The sequence below is a fragment of the Microtus pennsylvanicus genome, chromosome 12 (assembly GCF_037038515.1).
Source record: "Microtus pennsylvanicus isolate mMicPen1 chromosome 12, mMicPen1.hap1, whole genome shotgun sequence".
NCBI lineage: Eukaryota > Metazoa > Chordata > Mammalia > Rodentia > Cricetidae > Microtus > Microtus pennsylvanicus.
Window position 1 is genome coordinate 63,671,592 of NC_134590.1, and position 20,729 is coordinate 63,692,320.

Below are 20,729 nucleotides of genomic sequence, written 5' to 3' on the forward strand. Positions count from 1 at the left end.
TGTGTGTGTGTGTGTGTGTGTGTGTGTGTGTGTGTGTGATATAATACTCTCCCCAGTCCCTATGCTCTTTAAAAAAGGGCCAAAGGCAGAAAATATGCTGAGTCTGGAGGGTTCATACAAGGTCAGGGTCGCTCTTCATTAAAGTGTCCAACAAGATTAGCAAGAATTGAGTGGCTGGGACAATGAGATGTACACACATTATGAGAAAAGCAGGGAAGCTACCTGAAGAAAATGGAAATTTTAAAAATCACACTGATTTGTATACCAGTGGGCAGATATATGGAGGTTGGAAAATGACTTGCAGGAACCAGTTCTCTCTTCCCACTATGTAGTTCACAGGATCAAAATTACTTTTGACAAGTATGCCTTTACTTGCTGAACCGTCTCATCAGCCTGAAGACACAATTTCTGGGCTATATTCCAACAAAACATATTGATAACAAGTAGAGTAAGAGCACAGAACTGCTGATTCCTAGCTGAGTCATGTGTAGTATGTATGCTCTGGCCAGAATCTACAGGGACCAGATGTTTCTTCTGACAAATCCCATGACAATGGTCCCAGTTAGCATCATATCCCAAGCACTGGACACTACATATACAGGAAATGACCAGAGACGGGAGAAAGTGGAAATTATGGGAAGCTCCTTCCAGAGACATGGCTGAGCAGAGCATGTGGAACTTGCTGTTGAACATGGTGCAGACACAACACAGCCTTTAAAGTAAAAGAAATCGTAATAAGACTCCTACTATTCCTATTTCAAGATAAACTATCGTAAGAAGCAGACTAGAGCTAATACCAAAGCAATTAAAACTAATGGTCTGGATGATGTGAAATAGCACAGTTGGAAAAAGATGCTTGCCACCAAGCCTGACAACCCAAGTTCAATCCAAGGACTCACATGGCAGAGAGAAAACTGACTTCCAAAAGTTGTCCTCTAACTTCTACACGTGTCATAACATGTATGATAAATTTAATAAAAAATTTAAAATAATAATGGCTTACAAGAAAAATAACAAGAAAAAACATGTGACCACCCATGGGTTCAGTGATACACTCTGGTGGCCATCCACAGGCTGGATATTCAATGTCTAGTGGCAGTGTCTATAAACAGTGGTCACTGTTCAGGGGCAAGAAAGCAGCAATACCTTCCCCTGGCTATATGGGCATGTCACTGACTCCAGGGAGCTCCTGTCAAGAACACCAACCTTCATGCCTCCTTAGGCACCACAAGGCCAACAAGTTCAAGTTGGCTAAAAGCAAGTTAATTTTATCCTGTGATCTTCAGTGACTGTTGGGGCACCATAAGAGGTAGAAACAGAAGGGAATGCGATGGTATTCACTCCTAAGCAGGGGATCAAGAGTTCAAAGAGCCTACCTCGATGCCACTCTGGCGAGCCAATTTCACAGCTGTGTTGTAGTAGCCACAGCGCAGGAGATGCTCCACCATCATGCGGTCCATGCGCTTCCGTTTCCACATGCTGGCTGCTGCTGGCTGGTCACTGCTGTGCTCCTTGAGGTGCTCAATCCTACGTTTGCAGAGCTTGGCACTCTCATCCTCAGCTTGGATGGACTCTACTGCCTAAGTCACAGAAAACACACTTGAGATGATTGGCCTACCAGCAGCAATGAAAACATACGTATTTACAACCTCTTCTGAATACCTGCAAGAAGACAAGCAAGGAAAGGTAAAACTAAGATGTTGGACTATATGGTAGAAATAGAAGAAATCAGGCTCTACATCTGTTTGGGGTAAATTTGTGTGAGACAGTAATTATTAAGAGGGACATGGCATACTACCCACTACTTCACATACTTGCTGAGCACATTTGAGGCCCAATTTCCCTTAAAAAAAGGGGGGGGGGGCTTAAAATGCATGCATATATTTTTTGGTTTAAGCTATATTGTCAGATGCTTAAAATTTGAAATTTATTGTACTTTCCTTGTCTTATTGACTATAAAGTGACTCATTACTTTACTTTGAGATAGGGTCCAACTGTGTAGCCCTAGCTAGTAGTATGGAGCTTGCTATGTAAACCAGGATTGTCGTTCAAACCCACAAAAATCCTTCTGGCTCTGCCTCCTGAATGTGGGGATTAAAAGCATGTGTCATGTTTGGTCTGACTTTTAAATATAACCCTCTCATGCTCAGACAATGCTCCTAGACAGGTGCAGTCCCTGGCCTTTTCTTACATCTGACCCCTATCTGGGACTGAGACTGACGATTCTCTTCTGTTGCCTGAGTTCTCTAACCCCTTTGGGAAACTGTTTTGAAGAACTACTCAAATCTTTAAAAGTCATTCTCAGTGGCTAGGTCATTTTGACAGTTCCAGGAAGTTCTGGGATGAAATATCAGTGTCCGCAAGCCCTAGCTTCCTCATAGGTGGGGCTTAGGACACTTTCAGTTCTCTATCTAGCAGCGTGAGGCCTAAACATCCTTTCCACAGTTTGCCTCTGTCTTGATCTCCCAGCCATTCCCAGAGGACAAACCTTCCTCTTGAGGACACTCAGCTTCTCCACCACACCATCCAGTAGGCTGACCACAGAGTCCACAGCTGGGCAACTACTCAAGGTCTTCTCAAGCTCAGCTACCACCATGGTGACGTGGCTGGTCTCCCGATCAATGTTTTTCTGGGCAGCTCGGAAGCGTTTGTTCAGTGTCTCATAGGGCACCTAGACAAGGCAGAAAGAATCTCAGCCCTGACATTCAGTGCACAGATACACCCCAGGCACAGCACATGGGTCTCCTTCACATGCAGCAAAGGCTGTGCTAAGTCTAAGACCCTGAGCTCTAAAAACACCTCCCAGCATCCTGGACCAGGACCCACAAAGCATGACTAGACAGGCTCCAGAGCCTGGAATTGAGACTGACACGAAGACACATGCTGCCCTGGTCTTTGAATAATGCTAAGCAACATTTTTTTCACAAAAAAGAAAAAAAATAAGTGTATACAGACAAAATAACAGTAAAGTTTTTATCTAGAAAAACAAACAGTTAAAAAAGAAGAGGAGAGAAAGGGGCTTCCCATCAAGTCATAGGAAACTGGAAGTAAACACTACACTGGGTAGGGCAGGGTGAGTCCAAAGACCTTCATATCATTCAGGTTAATGTGAAGTCATCATATTTCATTTAAATTAAAAACGCACATTAACATTTCTCCTCCATGAAAAAATATTATCCTAATTGTTAAAAAAAACCCCAAAACTACCATTTCCTACAGAAAAATTACAAAGTAAGCACTATGCAAAGAATTGTCAAGTCACTATAGACAGAAAATCACTGTGATGTGGGATTCCCCTCTGTATGTTGTGAATACCGTTGGTAATACAGAAAACTGTCCTGGGCCTGCGCAGGGAATAGAGGTAGGCGGGGTAAACTAAATTGAATGCTGAAGAAGGTGGAGTCAGAGAGAAGCCATGTAGCCCCACCAGAGACAGATGCCAGATGGAACTTTACCTGGTAAGCCACAGCCATGTGGCAATACATAGATTACTATAAATGGGTTAAATTAATATGTAAGTTAGCCAATAAAAAGCTAGAGCTAACAGGCCAAGCAGTGTTTTAAATATTATAGTTTCTATGTGATTATTTCGGGTCTAAGCTGCTGAACAGTTGGGAACGAACAAGCGGCCTCCTTATAACATCACTGTCACACTTTTCTCTCATTTCCTGGCCCATGACTGTGGACATAACACACTAAGCTGTACCTGAGCAATGCCCCACCTCTATGGCAAGCGAGGCTACAGCCATGGCTCCTATCTCTACTGTCAAGTACTGCTAGGATCAACTTTGCTGTTACTGCAAACTCACCTGCAGGAAAAATGTTTGTTTTTTTTAAATCTATCTATCTATCTATCTATCTATCTATCTATCTATCTATCTATCTATCTATCTATCTTCTTTTTTGAGACAAGGTTTCAATGTTTAGTCCCGGTTGTCCTGAAACAGTACACCAGGCTACCCTGGAACTCATAGAGATCCAGCCTCCATAGTGAAAGGATTAAAGATGTGCACCACCACACTCAATACCCAGCTCACCCGTGATCTTAAACCCACTCAGCAACACGGGCAAACTCATGGACCCTGCACCAGCCAGCCACTAAGATCATGGTGAGGCTTGATAAAGGCAGGAATGTAAACAGAGACCTAGACATGGTTCACTATGAAACCTAGGCTATTTAAGAGCAGGTAACATAAAGACAATGACAGACATGGGGAAAGGACTAGGTTTACTTCCCCCAATCCCAAACCCACTTTTCTCTAGTCCTGTGTTGACTGTTACTCCCCAGGCAGGCAGCTTCAGGCAGGAACATGCAATGTGTACCCATTCCTATCTAACCTAAGGCTTCACTGGTACAAGAGGTAAATTCCACTAGTCGAGACATGTGAGGAAGGTACAGCAAAATGGCAGTGAGCTCTTGCTGGTGAGCGAGGAAATCCTGCAGTGTTGGAAATGAAGATGGAGAAGTTGTCAAATAGCAAATGTCTCAACAGGGTAATAAGAAACAAGAGACTCGTGTGGCCAGTACAGCTCCTGGGCCAGGTAGAGAATAGCACAGGCTGTAGTATCCTCTCTGGGGGCTCTGTGATACGCTTCCTAAATAGTCAGCCTGTCACAGTATGGGTGGCCAAGGTAACCTGCATTACCTTGCTCAGGCAACACTGTCTTCATGGATATGTTCTTCTGAGGATTCAGTACTTCTCACCAAAGGGGAGGGGGGAAGTGGGATATGTATGGATACGCATGCATGCACGCACACACGCAAAAGAGATTCCTCTATTCCTATCTATTCAATGGAGAGATGTATTCAAAATTGTTTTTGTCCAATGCCTTCCTACTACTGCAGACTCTTAGGAAGAACCTAATGGGAAAGCAGAAAGACATAAGACCCGGTGTGAGACTTTGGCAGCCACCAAGTCCCTGAGCCACCATAGCACTTGGCACCTTTGCCCGGTCCAACTCTCCTACATGCCACCCAATTTAAGGATTATCCTGCAAGGAGGTAGAATTCTGGCAGGCAAATCAATTGCATATTCTTCAACCACAATGCATTCCAGCCCACCAAAGAGCAGAGTATGTAGTTAGAGGCTTCATGTACCTAGCTTCCCCGGCCCCAACACAGCCCAACCTGTGGCCAGGAATACTTTCTCTGGGTGTTGCTGGATGCCTGAAGAATGTCTTGCTAGCAAGCCTATTCTGTGCAATAACAAGAGAAAACAAATACTACCAGTAGGCTGCAGACACAGGTTCCTGTTCTTTATGGCCAAAGAAAAAGGGTTTAGTTTTGCCTAACATTATATCAAAATACAAAGTTTATAAAGTCAAGACAAATGAAAGCAGCATTCGCTAAAACTCCTCTGTCAGGAGCAATGCTATCAGAAGAATGAGCTGTTGCCATAGTGTGAAACATTGACTCACACCTGCATGTACTGCCAGGCTCTGGGATTCAGTCCCAAGTATAGGAAAAAAAATACTGAGCTTCCAAGAGGGAAAATACCAGTTCCCAGCTGTGGTCATGGGTTATCATCTAACAAATTCCACCAGGTGTTGCTTAGCTGTTATAAGCACTTGGTGCTCTTATAGAAGACCTGGGTTCAGTTCACCGCACCAATATCAGGTGACTCACAACTGCGGTGATTCTAGCTTCAGGGATGTGACATGCTCTTGAGGCATCCTCAGGAACCTACATGCACATGTTATACATCCATACACTCAGATATACATATAAAATTATATAAGCAACTCTTTAAAAATCAAAACAAAAACATCTGACTACAAGGCAGGAGCACTGAGTGAGCAAAGGAGTCCCACTAGCCCCCTCACTCTACCTTTTCTCCCTTTGCTGGCGATCCTTTAGACAGTTGCCCTTCTGACCTGGATCCACACTTTCCTTTCATACAGCAACACCAAGTTAATAAAAATTAAAATGAAAACAAACAAAAACAAAACCCAAGCTACACAATACCATCTGCCACACATTAAAACTATATTCCAATAAATATAAAAATGTAATTATAAACTTGTGCATAAAGCTCCATCTAAGTGGCACTGGGTGATGTGAATAGACTCTCAATAGAATCAGAATCCTGCCAAGTCTTACGCCCCATGCCTGAGTGAAACCTAGCATATAACACCTGCAGGTTTCAAGTGTTATAAAATCTGTCAGCAGATCAGCTGACTGCTGGGACTAACACATCTATGTCGCTCCATACTTACTGAGATGGTCTACCAACACAGGTAATGACAGCAAAACCCCAACAGTTCAGGGTGTCCATCTGTTATCTAGAGAGATGGTAGATAGTCATCTATTCTAAGTTCATGGCTTTGTTGAGAATCTTTTGAGAAAATAAAATCCAAGACTGAGTATATTGAAGTGAGGTGTGAACAAAACCACCATGTCCATGTGAAATCTACGGGAAGGCTGCACAGCATATGGCTTGCACTGCAAATGGTTCACATGTTGACTGAAGTTTCTGTCCTGCCTGGACCCTCAGCTGATCAGTCTCAAAGAAACACACAGAGGTCTACTGCTGTGGCCAGTGCAGCCTGGATAGCCGAGACTGGTGGGGGGTGCCGGGATTGAGACATGGAGGCTTCTTTTCAGGTGGAAGAACAGCAACCTTTATTTTGCCCAGCAACCTTTTATACCTCTACTCCTTCTGTAGAGACCCACCGGCCAGAAAGAACACAAACATCCTTGTCAATTACAGACCACAAGGAAGTTCCCCTGCCGGTCAGGGGGAGTGAGGGCAGCTGGATCACAACAGTCTACAATAGCTCAGACCTCTTATTAACTCTTACATCCTGCATTAACCCATAATGTCGTCTGTGTTGGGCTAATATGATGGCATAGACCTGAAAGGTACCGTGACAGTTCCTAATACTGTCAGCTGAGTGAACTCCTGGGGTTCTACATTGAACATCTCTTCCCAGCCAGCCATCACGCCTGAGTCTAACCTTAGAATAGCCTAGTGTCAACTTTCCTTGGTTAGACTTAGACACATGCTTGTCAGGCACCCCTCTTTACTCCCTTCTTTAGCTTACCTTCCCCCTCCCCAGACTCCAGCATAATGGTCTGCTCATCCTAGAGCCTAGGCCAGGTGCCTGCATCTCACCTAAGACTAGAGAATGAGTAAAGTAGCTGACTACTCTCAGGGCCTCTTAGAACATGTCTCATAGTATAGTCAACAATCAAGAAGGAGCTTCCAAACCAGCTTCTTCCTTTTACCCATACCTTTCCCAGACCTGGAAACCAGTCCTCTTTTCTCTGCCCCTTTCCAGACACAAATGCTCCCCTCATTGAGTTATGCCAGGTGATTCCAAACTGTAAGTTCCAAAGGGCTCTGGAGAATGAACAGCAGAATTAAGACCCAAGCTAAATCACCACTCACAGATAAGGACAGTCTAAAGACATTTCTAGATACGCAAGTCTGAAAAGTAAAGCAAGCACAAATTTTCTCTGGGAGGAAAATGTCTCAAGACAGTATTCAATAAGGCGAAACAGGAAATCTATAAGGGAAGACAACAGACATAGGACATGATACTAAAAAAGAAACTAAAAAAGATGGTAACTAACATGCCTATACATGTAATAGACTTTAAGGAAAAACTGCGGAAATAAGGCAAAATACTAAATATATACTCTTCACAAAAAAAGACAAATGAGGCAGCAAGGATGTTTACAAGTAGCAGAAAACAATAGCATAAAGAACAACCTGCAGGATGACATATAAGCCACGTGTCTAACACCTGCATTACTGGTACTTGGAGGTGAAGGTAGGAATATAAGTACAAAGCCTGTCTAGGTGATACACATCACATTCCAAGGACACCTAAGATACATAGAAAGATCCTGTCTCAAAAACAAGAAAAATATCTCTTAAACTCAGCAAAAAAAAAAAAATAGTGTGTAAAGTCTCTAAAGATGCTATGCAAGAATATAAATGATGGGGTGTGGGGGGAGAAGACATGGCTCATTCCCAGAACTCACACCAGGCAACTCAAACCAGCTTGTGCTCCAGCTCCCAGAGATCAACACCTTCTTTTGGCCTCTAAGGGTACTATATGCATCCCTGTACCCCTCCACCCCTCCTTCCATTATCATTATCTCCCCCCCACACAGAGAGCGCGCGCACACACACACACACACGCACACACACACACACACACACACACACACACACACACACACGTGGGATTAAAAAGAAAACATTTTTTTTCTTTTAGTTTTTAGAGACAGGGTTTATCTATGTAACCATGGGTGTCCTGAAACTTATTTTATAGAACAGAGTAGCCTCGAACCCAGAGATCTGCCTGCCTCTGCCTCTCAAGTGCTGGGATTAAAGACATGTGCCACATGCTCAGCAAAAAAAGAAATCTAAAAACAAACAAACAAACCTGTAAAAGATGCTATTATCACTAGAATGGAAAAATACAAATTAAAACCACAATGAAGCATTGCCTCATTCATATCTGTTAGGATGGCTTTTACCAAATTAAAATGTAGCCAGGCATGATGGCACTGAGGAGAGCAGAGGCAGGCACACAGACCTCGTCTCTAAATAACAACAAAACCACACGGAAACCACACCATGTATTAGCAAAGTGTCTTGCTGGTGAGGTCCGGAATGGCACTGTTAATGTGAACCACCAGAGGATTACCATGAACAACAACTGTTGCGGTCTCCTCAGAGTTCTGCAGTCACAACAACTTCAAGGCAGACAGTTGAGATGGTCCAGCCTCACAGACTACTCTAGCCAGGACTTCAGATAAGCCTTGCACTTTCCCATTACACAGAGACTAGATTAAAAAATGTTACTGCTAGTTTTCTTAGGATTTGACCATTATCTCAATTTTCTCAGGATCCCCTGGGGATGCTGTCACCCTCCGGCAACAGGAAGGAATCTAGAGAACAAAATGCCTACATCCCCAAGAAGTGGGGTAGATGGTTTTGGTCATTTGGTGGGTTATGGAAGTTTGTTATCATTTAGTGGGAATACAGGAATATAGGACTAAAAAGACAACTATTCATCTCAAATATTTTACACACTGGAATAGATGTTTGTATATGGATACAAATTTAAGGTTATTTTTGTCATACATATATATTTTTCTACTCTTGTTTAAGCTATCTATGCAGCTCATTTAAAAATGTAATATAAAGTTCTAGTCCTTGAAAGCTATTACTTCTGTTTAGGATAATTAAAAAATACAGGTTAGTAGTTACTTATCTATAATAATCAAGCTTGTAGTTACATTAGGTATGTTTACAAGGTTAAACAGAGATATATTTTAGATAGACGATGTTCAAACATTTCAGAGACCTACAGAATATGGCATTTAAGATGTTTAATAACCTAATGCTTTTCATGACAGTCAGACACGTTGCTCCTGGCAGCACCAATCTTCTTAATAAAAGGATGATGAGTATAGAAGAACCTCCATATGGAGTTCGCATTCATTGTGGTAAAGCTAGCCATTTGAGCAAGAAACTGCCCTTGCCTCAAATACAGACAGTATACTATACAAACTGGACAAGAAAAACACAAAGGAAAAAGACTCCTAAACTTGGTCAAGATAAGGTGCAGCAGTCCTTCAAATTAATGTTTCATATAAAAGTCTGCCAGATATTCTAGGCCTGGAAGCCAAAGATGGATGCCCCAATGTTGCAGAGAAACTCTGGGTGACTGTCCAGGCAGCCAGTTGCTCTCGTTTCTATAATTTTGGAAGTTGCTTGTTCTGCACTTCCTGTTTACTCATGTAATATTATATCCTTCTCGGGTCTCTGATGGAGTTGAAGAAGAGATAGTTACAGTTTTTCTTGTTACCAAATTCAGAAAAGAAACTTACATAAGAAATGTAAAGTTTAAAAGGTTGAAAAACATAAAAGCTTAAACTTTTATCTAAGAAAATGACTTGAGGTCTAAAAAGATCATTTGGGGATGGTAATACGAGTTAGGATAGAAAGTAAATTAGATACACAACTTTGGATTCACCAAGATAGGACAGATAATGGAGTATTTTCTCTGAATTTGTCAAGTGCAAATGGACTGGATATTGTAAATACAATTCTTACTTTATAAGTGTTCTTATTGAGTATAGTTTTACTATGTTAAAGCTAAAACCTTTCTTTTTATTTAGACAAGGGGGAAATGTGTAATATTTAACTATGCAAAGATGAGTTGCATTTGTGTTGCAAAATATTTGTCTAACTATGTAAAGATATGTTGTATAGCTGGGCAGTGGTGGCGCATGTCTTTAATCCCAGCACTTGGGAGGTAGAGGCAGGCTGATATCTGTGAGTTCGAAGCTAGCCTTGTCTACAGAGTGAGTTCCAGGATAGGCTCCAAAGCTATAGAGAAAGCTTGAAAAAAAACAAAAAACAAAACAAAAGTTGCATTTATTTAACTATATAGATGTGTTGCTGTTTTACCTTGCCTGCCTAAGGCACCTGACTGGTTTAATAAAAAGTTACATGGCCAGTAGCTAGGGAGGAGGAATAGGAACTTCCAGGCAGGGAGAGTAAGTAGAAGGAATTTAGGCTCAGGGGAGAATAAAGAAAAGAAAGATGATGACAGGGAGACACTAGGGGCCACCCAGCCAAACATAGAGAAAGCAGGAAAGCAGGACATACAGAATAAAGGAAAGGTGAAAAGCCCTGAGGCAAAACATAGATGAATATAAACAGGTTAAATTAAGTTAAAAAGAGCTAGCGGGACAAGCCTAAGCTAAGGCTGAGCATTCATAATTAATACTAAGTGTCTATTTGGGAGTTGGTTGGCAGCCAAAGAAAACGCCAACTACAGACAACCACATATGATAGCAGGCCCACTTCTGAGTGTGCATCAAATCTACAAGATGTTTGCATACCATGTTTACTACAACCCCAACAGTAGCCATCCGGGTATTCACTGACAAATGAATGAAGAAAATGCAGCATATACATATAATTCAGCCTTACAGTGGAAAGTCCTGCCACATACCAAAATATGGATGAAACCTGAGGACATCATGTTAAGTAAGATGAGCTAACCACAAAATGACAAAACTGTCATTGAACAAGACTCCCAAAAAGATCAAAGTCTACTAAACAAGACTCTTAAAAACTACAAGCTCTCAGAGAAAAAAGTAGGATGCACAGTAATTCTCTAATGGCAGAACTTCAGTTCTATAAGACTGAATTTTCCAGAGACCTCATGCACCATGAGGGTACACACAAGTAAGAGCGCACACACTGTACACTTTAACAATTCTATGTTGTGCTTTTACTACAAAAAAAATGTTTAAATTTCAGGGTGAAATGTGGCTCAGTTGGGACAGACAATGCTTTCCAGAGTACACGAAACCCTGAATTTGTTCCCCAACAGTGCATACACAAACTGCATAGTGGTGGTGCACACCTGCAATCCTAGCACTCAGGAAGAGGAAGCAGGAGGATGAGAAGTTCAAGATTAGATCTTTTTTGACTACATAGTAAGTCTGAGGCAAAAGAAACCAACTAACAATTTTGATACAATATGAGCAATGGTACGTGACATCAAGACTTAATACTATAGCTTAGCCTGGTGGCATGGAATCCAAGGCAGGAGGTTAGTGAGTTTGAGCTTGGGCTGTATAAGATCCCATGTCAACACCATTACCATAGACCAAACCAGACCAAACCAAACCACAACAAAAAGAAGTAACTATAAACCTTTGTGATTCCCTTAACAAGGTGCTGGTCTGAGCTTAGAGATAGACCAAATGAGAGTGGAGAAACCACAAATAGAGTCCCACATCAACCATACATGTCCAGCCACAAGGCCAAGGGAAATGGTAGTCATTATGACAATAGCAGGACTGGAAACTCACCTCATAGTGAAAACTAAGCCATGCCTAATACATCTATCTAGACCACCCTGAAGCAGATCACATATCCAAAAATAGGAGCTGACACTTTCTATTAATCATTTGAGGGAGAAACAAGACATTGTCATGATCTTTAGGAGGACACAAGCTTTGTAAATGACACAAACCACACAACCTGTGAAGAAAACTCATCAACGCTCTTTACCAAACCCAAACTTCTGCTCTATAGACAACAACCTAGAAAAGAGAACAGAAGCCAGACTGGAAGGAAGCCCCTGGAATATACACATCTAGCATGACTCCTTCCAGGGGAAATGTGGAGCGCTTACAAATAATTTAAAATGAGAATAGCAAAAATCCTATTCTCAAAACAGGCCAGAGTATCAGCAGGAATGCCATCCAAAACGACATATGGAAGACCTACAATGCTGGTTTTTTGTGACCAGGAAATATAAAGGAAAACTGTAAAGAAAAGTGGTTATTCCTAGGCAGAATCTTGATTTGGCCACAGACTTTGGGTGTCTGTGAGCATGTTTCTGGATGAGTAAAACTGATGGCCTCTCTGGTGCGGGTCTCATCCAATCAGCTGAAGAACTGAACAGAACACTTAGGACCCCAATCTGTATCCAGCTGGGACCCGGTGCCCCTACCCCACTTTGTACTAAGTCTTTAAAACCAGATTCATCTTAACTCAGAGCATGTAACATTCCCAGTGCTCTCCAGACACACAAGTTCACAGCGGCCCTGAAAGAATGTAGTACATATATGTGATGGGCAACTCCTCTGAGTCTGGGCTTCACATCACTGATGAGGAAGGGACACAGGTGGAGATGATGTGAGTCACAGACCATGCCTGGCTTCCTAACCTGGTCACTGAACAGACTTTAAAAACAACTGCTCATGTATGCAGAGCGTTGTGTACCCCAGCCAACCAACAGATCTGGCCATGAGGCCACTTCATTTGTCAGTCAAGCCAACACTTACAATTTTAAAAAAGGAATGTTGTTACTATTTATGTAATTCACATACTCTAAGACCCTCTTCAAAAGATAACACTTGGGAGGTTTGATTGTAATTGCAAGGTTGTGAAACCATTACCACCATCTATAAGAGAGTGTTTTCATAACCACATCACAGCCATTCCTCAAGACACAAGCATTGGCCATGACTCCGTCTCTGTTCTTGAAATCTCACACAAATGGAACAACAGGTTTTGTCTGTCTTTTTTTGTTGTTGTTGTTTCTGAGACTGATCATGATGTGGCATATACCAGTGCTTTGCTCTCTTTCTAGATGATGAGCAATCCTGTATTAATAACTGTTATGCACACACATTAAGACTGCATGTACTTTGGGGCAATTATGAATAAGATTGTGAAAGTTTTTGTACCTTGTATAGACAGCAACTATCTAATGCCTAGGGTGTTTCAAAAGGAGGCACCATTGTTTTTCACTCCCATCAACAGCACCTAAGGGTTTCCGATTTCTCCACATCTCCCCACCCCATTATAGCAGAAGGAAGTAGTGTGTCCCAGTGGCTTTGGTTTGCATTTCCTTGATTACTAAAGACACTGAGCACCTTCTTGTGTGCTTACTGGCTATCTGTGGATCTTTTCTGGAGAAACTCTTCAAATTGTTTTTGTTTTTGGAATGCATGTAGGTGCACATGCACAAGTGTGTGTACAGGCCAGAGGTTGACATTTATGGTGTCTCTATTTTATTGGGGTAGGGTTTCCTGCCCAATCCAGAGCTTGTCAATTTGACTAGTCTAGAGACAGCCAGCTGTTTTGGGATACCCTGCCTCAGTCTTCCACATGCTAGGATTACAGGTGGGCTACAGGTAGCCTTCCGTAACAAGGCTTTATGCGGGGGGTCCTGGGATCTGAACTCAGGTCCTCAAGTCTGCATAGTGAGAACTTTGCTTTATCTACCATGTCTGCTCATTTTTAAAATTTAAGTCATTACTCAACAGTAAGATTTCTTCATATAGCTCAACACGTGCTCTTATCAGATCGGTGATTTGCAAATGTTTTTTCCTATTTTGTGAGCAATTATCTTGGTCAGCTCAGCTTATACAATCAACTATAGAAGTTAAAAAGGCTGAAAATCTTGGAGCAAGGTCCTGGCAGTGCTGGATCTAGCAAAAATTCTCTTGCTTCCTATAACCCCACGTTTTCTTTTGGTATATATGCAGAGTGCTTTAGCCAACTATCTTCATATGAAAACATTAGAGAATAGGAACACAGCTCAGTGGGCAAAAATACTTGTTCCCAAGCCTGCTGACCTGAGTTTGATGCCTGGAACCTCATACAAGGAGAGAACTGGCTCCTGAAAGCTGTTCTCTCTACTCATGCATGCCCATACATGTACATACAAAATAAATGAATGCAAACAAAAAACACAATAATCCAGGCTGGGATTAGTGTCACTCACAGTACAGTGCTTGACTAGCATGCACGAAGTCCTATGCTCCATCTCAAGCATCACATCAAACCAGGTATGGTGGCACATGCCTGTAATCCCAGCACTTAGAAGGGAGAGCAGGAGAATGGAAGAAGACGATCAGTTGATAGTAGAACACATGTGATATGACAGTAAACAGGGAAAATACAGGTAAAAAGGTGTAAGGAGGGATGGGGAAGAGAAGGGGTGGGGGAAGGGTAATCAAACTGAGTATTAAAAAGTCATATGAAAACCTATTTTGTAAGCTAATTGAAAACTGTAAGTAAAAGAAGTTTGAACCAGGCAGTGGTGCACACACCTTTAATCCCAGCACTCAGGAGGCAGAGGCAGGTAGATCTCTGTGAGTTTGAGGCCAGCCTGGTCTACAAGAGCTAGTCCAGGACAGCCAGGGCTGTTACACAGAGAAGCCCTGTCTTAAAGGAAAAAAAAAAAAGGTTTGAATGTAGTCACCCTGCATGGGTAAATTATACTGCTCCCAAAGCCATAAATTAAATAAAAATCCTAGTACCAGGTGTGGAGTGCCTCCTCTAAGTTGTTGGCCACTGAAGTGCGAGAGGTCCCTAAAACAATACAGGCTACTTTACTGCCATTGTTCAAGGCTGCCAATCAGAATTGGATGGTTATGACCACATTGCTGAAAACACCACACACTTTGGTGGCAGGACTTGGAAACTTACTTCTTTCTGGATAGCTTTCACAGTGTTAGAAGGTGCTACACAGGCTGCTAGGAGAGGAAAAATAGTCATCAACAGACTTACTCAGCTATGAAGCCTGCCAGCAAAGAGTTGACCACTTTTGCAATAGCAGTACGAACGTTATGAGGGTTAGTAACCAACCATTTTCTGATTGGATTTTAGATCCACTACACAGGAGGAATTCACATTTGGTACTGTAAACCTGGTCAAAAGTCTATGGCTGGTTTCCTTCTAGGGAACCTATTAAGGCTGTTTTGTGGTCAAGCTGTCAAACTGCCTTCTAAGTATTTATTAACTATAGACGAGTGATGCTCTCAGTATTGGTCAGAGAAGCTTCTCTGTGTAGTGAGCAACAGTTTAACACAAAGACTCATAACTGATCAAAGTGTTGAAAGTACATGACCGTCCTGTGCTGGATCACAAATGGGACATCTGTGCCACTCCCTCCAAAGCTCGAGGCATACTCAAGAGGGAGTAGAAAGAATGTAACTGCCACAGGATGGGGAGAGGGCTGTGAAACAGTTTTCTGGACATGACATGGTGGTTGTACTTACGAGCTCACAGCAGCTGTGGTCACGATGGGGCCCATCAGCATTCCATCATGGATTGCAAAGGGGCTCACGAGGCCACACCACTCCTTGAGGAGCTACTGGCAACCAGAGGTTGCTGGAGGAATGGGTGTTATTTCTTCAGTGGTATTAGCACTGTTGCCCATGCTCCAATAGATAACCCCCATCCATCCTCCTGCAAGTAACTCTATACTCACTGGTTCACAAAATATAAAACGAGATTAAGTAAGGGACTTGTTGAAAGAAAGTAGATTTAGTACTGATTAGGAGAATCAGAGGATAGGGAAGGTAAAAATGAACAAATATATATATACACACATGAATACATCAAAGAATTTTAAAAATTGCAAATGGAGGACTGGAAATGGCTCAACAGTTACAAGTACTTGCTGCTCTTGCAGAAGACATGGGATTGGTTTCCAGCACCCACGAGGTGGTTCACAACTGTCTGTATCCATTTGTAGTTGATCCTTCACTCTCTTCTGGACTCCATAGGCACCAGGCACACAGGGTACACTTATATAAATGCAGGCAAAATATTCATACACACAACTTTTAAAATATTTAAAAATTGCAAATATGACAAGGGGTTAAAAATAAAACTTGGGGCCAGGTGGTAGTGGCGCACGCCTTTAATCCCAGCACTCGGGAGGAAGAGGCAGGTGAATCCCTGTGAGTTTGAGGCCAGCCTGGTCTACAAGAGCTAGTTCCAGGACAGCTAGGGCTGTTATACAGAGAAACCCTGTCTCGAAAACAAACAAACAAAATAAACAAATAAAACTTGGATGAGGTATGTTTAATGCTAAACTAAAAAAAAAGTTCCTCATCCTTGGCTATATATAGCACATTTTATCTGTTCCAAATTGAACCATTCTCCAAGATTACACCACAAGGACTGGGGCTTCAGCATACATTTTAGGGGTTGGACGTGGGCACACTTACTCTGAATGACAGTCTTTTCATTTTCGCAGCTTCCCACAAAGCAGTCTTTTATTTGGGGCTCCTTGTGCTCAGGTGTTGAGAAACCACAGACTAACTCAAAGTTATTGTTATCTTGTATATTGTGCTAGAAGCTTTATAATTTTAGATCTTTCATTTAGTTCTTTTGACTTATTTTTAGCTCTTGGATATTTTGTAATATAGGGACCCAACTACATTTTGTTTGTGAAAACCCAGTTATTTTCAGCACTTGTTGAAAACACTATTCTTGATCTGTTTTGACATACTTGCTAAAATAAATTACTCTAAAAATATGGGTTAAAAGCTGAGTGTGGGGCTAGAGAGATGGCTCAGTGGTTAAGAGCATTGCCTACTCTTCCAAAGGTCCTGAGTTCAATTCCCAGCAACCACATGGTGGCTCACAACCATCTGTAATGAGGTCTGGTGCCCTCTTCTGGTCTACAGACATATACACAGACAGAATATTGTATACATAATAAATAAGTATTTTAAAAAAAGAAAGATGGATTCTGTTTTTAAAAAAAGCTGAGTGTGTAGTGCAGTATTGGTACAGTGCTTGGCTTTGTGTGTAAAGTGTAAAGTGTTGGGTTCAATCCTCAGCAATGTACAAATGCCTACTTTAATTTTGGTAGCTATATCTATTCTTTTTTTGTTTTGTTTTGTTTATGTTTTGAGACAGAGTTTCTCTGTGTAGCTGTGGTCTTCTTGGACCAGTAGGGCCTAGAATTCACAGAGATCTGTCCGCCTCTGCCTCCCACTCCCAAGTGCTTGGATTAAAGGCATGTGCCACCACCATCCCTCTTGCTATGTATATTCTTTTGCCAATATCATGCAATCTTACATCTCCATAAGAAGTTTGAAACCTAAAATTCCAAGTTCTTAACTGCTGCTTATCAGGTTGCCTTGACTAGTCTGGGTTCCTGAGTCATACTGTTGATTTACAAACAGCCTGCCAATTTCTACAAAAATGCCAGCTGAGATTTTGATGTAGATCATGTTGAGTCTGCACATTAATTCAGGGAGTAATGCTATCCTAACAATCCTGCCTTATTCTTACATATTGTATTATTTTGGTACAACAGTAAATCAAATTTTCTTAATTTCCTTTTAGGCTGCTCCCTTCTAAGGTACAGAAATACAAAATATAATATACTTATTCTTATATACTGCTTTTGTATTCTGCAACAACAATGAACTCATCAAGTCTAATAGCTTGTGTGGTGGTGGGCATTCCTTCAGCTTGCATGATCATGTCATCTGCAAACAGTCTTGCCTCTTCCTTTCCAGTCTCCAAGATATGGCTTCTTGTCTGTCTGCCCTGACCACAATTTCCAGGCCAAGGTTAAATGAAGTGCTGAGGAGTGACATCTGTCCTGTATCTTAGGGGAAGCTTTCAGTCTCTGACCACTAGGCATTATGTTAATTGCTTTTTTTTTTTTTTTGGTTTTTTCGAGACAGGGTTTCTCTGTAGCTTTGGAGCCTGTCCTGGAACTAGCTCTTGTAGACCAGGCTGGCCTCAAACTCACAAAGATCCACCTGCCTCTGCCTCCCGAGTGCTGGGATTAAAGGCGTGCGTCACCACCGCCTGGCTGTTAATTGCTTTTTTGAAGACTTTTTATTGGGTTGAGAAAGTTGGTATTTTTATCTTGAAAAGATTTTACCTTGTATTCACTTAGATGATCGTGTGGTTTTTGTCCTTTATTCCATTAATATGTCCATTATACTGATTTCCACAAGGTGAGCTAACTGCATTTCTGGGAGAACTCATTTGACATTAATGTGCGATTCTACTGGTTTGAGGAATGTCAGCCAGCCCAGACTGACTACAGTCTCTTCTTGATCTCCTGATTTTCCTGCTTCCATTTCCCAAGTGCTGGGAGCTTAGATTTAGATATTGCTGAGTGTTTTAGCATGTAGCTATCCAGTACTGGGCTTTTTCACAATTGGGAAGTTTTTAACAACTGTCTTTGCATGTTACAGCGTCATTACAGTTATCACTCATGTGATCACTAAGATCCCAACTACCAGGGTCGAGCTTGGGTGCTGCCCCAAAAAGAATGAGAGTCAGCTGTGAACCTGGGAAAATCAGGCAAGTGGCTACTGTGGAAGCCAAACAGGAATGTGCCTCAAGACTATGGAGGTCAAACAGAACACCAGGATACCTGCTGATAGGTTGCTATAGATGGACACATGGTCACAGCATAGGGTCTAAGCACTATAAATATAGTTATAGCATGACCAAGGGCAATGTGGGCAAAAGCAGAGGTGAGGCTACTCCAGAGATAGTAAACAAGATAAGCTAAGAGAGAATGTGACAATTTGCTCACTGGATAACTAGAAGGCAGTCATTATTTGTACATCTTTTAATTGTGAGAGATGGAGATGGGCAAGGATAGGGGACAGATAACTTATTTCTAATAATCAGAACAAGACAATGGGCATAGGCAGGCAGGCCACAATGGAAACCAAGTATTGAGCAGAGCCCATGGGGAGTGGCACAAGCAGAAGAGTTTAAGGTGAAAGTACTTGTGTGCAAGAGACCCTCCAAGTGAGCTGTCCGGGCCTTCAGAAGCAGGGCAACTGCTTGAATCAATGCAGAATCCACAGATGGCTGACTCTAGGCTGAAATTTAGCAGTAAGAATGCTGGACATCTAGGGGCAGGAGGTCGATGTTGCAATTCCAGAGCACAAGTAGGTTAGAGAACAGATACAAAACGAAACAAGGAAGGATGTATATGCTTGCATTCTGGAATTCAAATAAATGCACAAAAGTGACATAAAATTTTAAGGAATTTTCCAACCAGACAGTAAAGAAATTCATTTGGCCAATGGCTGTTTATAGTGACTCTGTGCCAGGTACTCTTGGATGTGCTAGGAATATGGCAGTGATCAAAACATATTCTTTTCTTTTAAGACAGGGTTTCTGTATAGCTTTGGAGCCTGTTTTGGAACTCGCTCTGTAGACCAGGTACCAGGCTGGCCTCAAACTCACAGAGATTTGCCTGTCTCTGCCTCCCAAGTGCTGGGATTAAAGCCATTCACCACCACCACAAGGCTTACCAAAACATATTCTAAAGGAGATGTCTGACAGAAAGAGAAGGAAAAGAAAAAAGACATAAGTGTAGATAATTCTGTAGAACTGTGACTAATACTATAAAGAAACCAAAACTGGGGGTGGGGGCTTCAGAAATGGCTCAGAGATTAAGAGCACTTGCTGCTCCAGAGGATCTGAGGCTTCGTTCCCAGCACCCATGACAAGGCTGGAAAATGTAGCTCTAGATATGGGAATCTGATACTTTCAGCCTTCTCAGAGAATGTGCACTCATATGTTCATACCAACATGCAGACACACAAACACCTAACATAATTAAAAATCAATCTTTAAAAATGAGTAATTAAGATGGTTATTATGGTAGCGCACACCTTTAATCCCAGTACTGGGGGAGGCAGAGGTAGGAGGATCTCTTGAGTTTCAGGCCAGCTTGGTCTACAGAGCGAGTTCCAGAGCAGCCAGAACTATACAGTGAGACTATCCCAAATACCCAAAAATCAGCTGGGCAGTGATGATGCATGCACTAAGGCCACCTCTCAGGGTTAACTGGTGACACCAAAAAGCTAGTAAGAAGAAGATTGAAGAAACAGTAAAAGAACCATAGACTGCCCAGAAAGAAAGAAAGAAAACCTGAAGAAACATGTGGTTGAACAGTATGAAGGTAGGAAGAAGAGAAGAAGGTAGAGAGAGCAGCAATAGTTCTTGTCTAAAAACTGACAGACCAACCCAGTAGGGAGGGAGCAGGAAGGAACAGCAGTAGACACTCTGAAGATCTAAAGTGGGGCACATGGACCCACAACTGTCAAGATAGGCATGGGCAATTGAGCTGGGAAAGGTCTGAGAAGACAGATGGGTAGGAAAGAGTATCTAAAAGGAGGAAGAGGCTGGGGGACAGGGTATGAGTTGGAGGCCAGCCTGGTCTACATGGCAAGGTACATGACAGTTGGGCCTACAGAGACCTTGGCTCAAGATGGATGAATGGATGGAAGGATGGATGATAGGACATGAGGAAGGATAACCTGGGATAGAGGTAGGTAATGGGTAGCACCAGAGGTTCACAGTCAGGAAAGTTAAGCCAGGCCCACACCTTTAAAAAACAAACAAACCAAAAAAAAAAAAAAATCAGAGTTTTCTCCATTTAGA

At 42.0% G+C, this 20,729-nt stretch overlaps 1 protein-coding gene across 2 annotated transcripts in view; it reads right to left on the bottom strand.

The window, feature by feature from the left end:
- Window positions 1-20,729, bottom strand: part of Maea (macrophage erythroblast attacher, E3 ubiquitin ligase) — a 38,495-nt gene that overhangs the window by 12,605 nt on the left and 5,161 nt on the right. For both annotated transcript variants that reach the window (XM_075943985.1, XM_075943986.1), the window contains exons 2-3: window positions 2,489-2,671; window positions 1,377-1,580 (exon numbers count right to left, since the gene is read on the bottom strand). In XM_075943985.1, coding sequence (XP_075800100.1) covers window positions 1,377-1,580; window positions 2,489-2,671 — 387 coding nt within the window. The remainder of the gene's footprint in view (window positions 1-1,376; window positions 1,581-2,488; window positions 2,672-20,729) is intronic.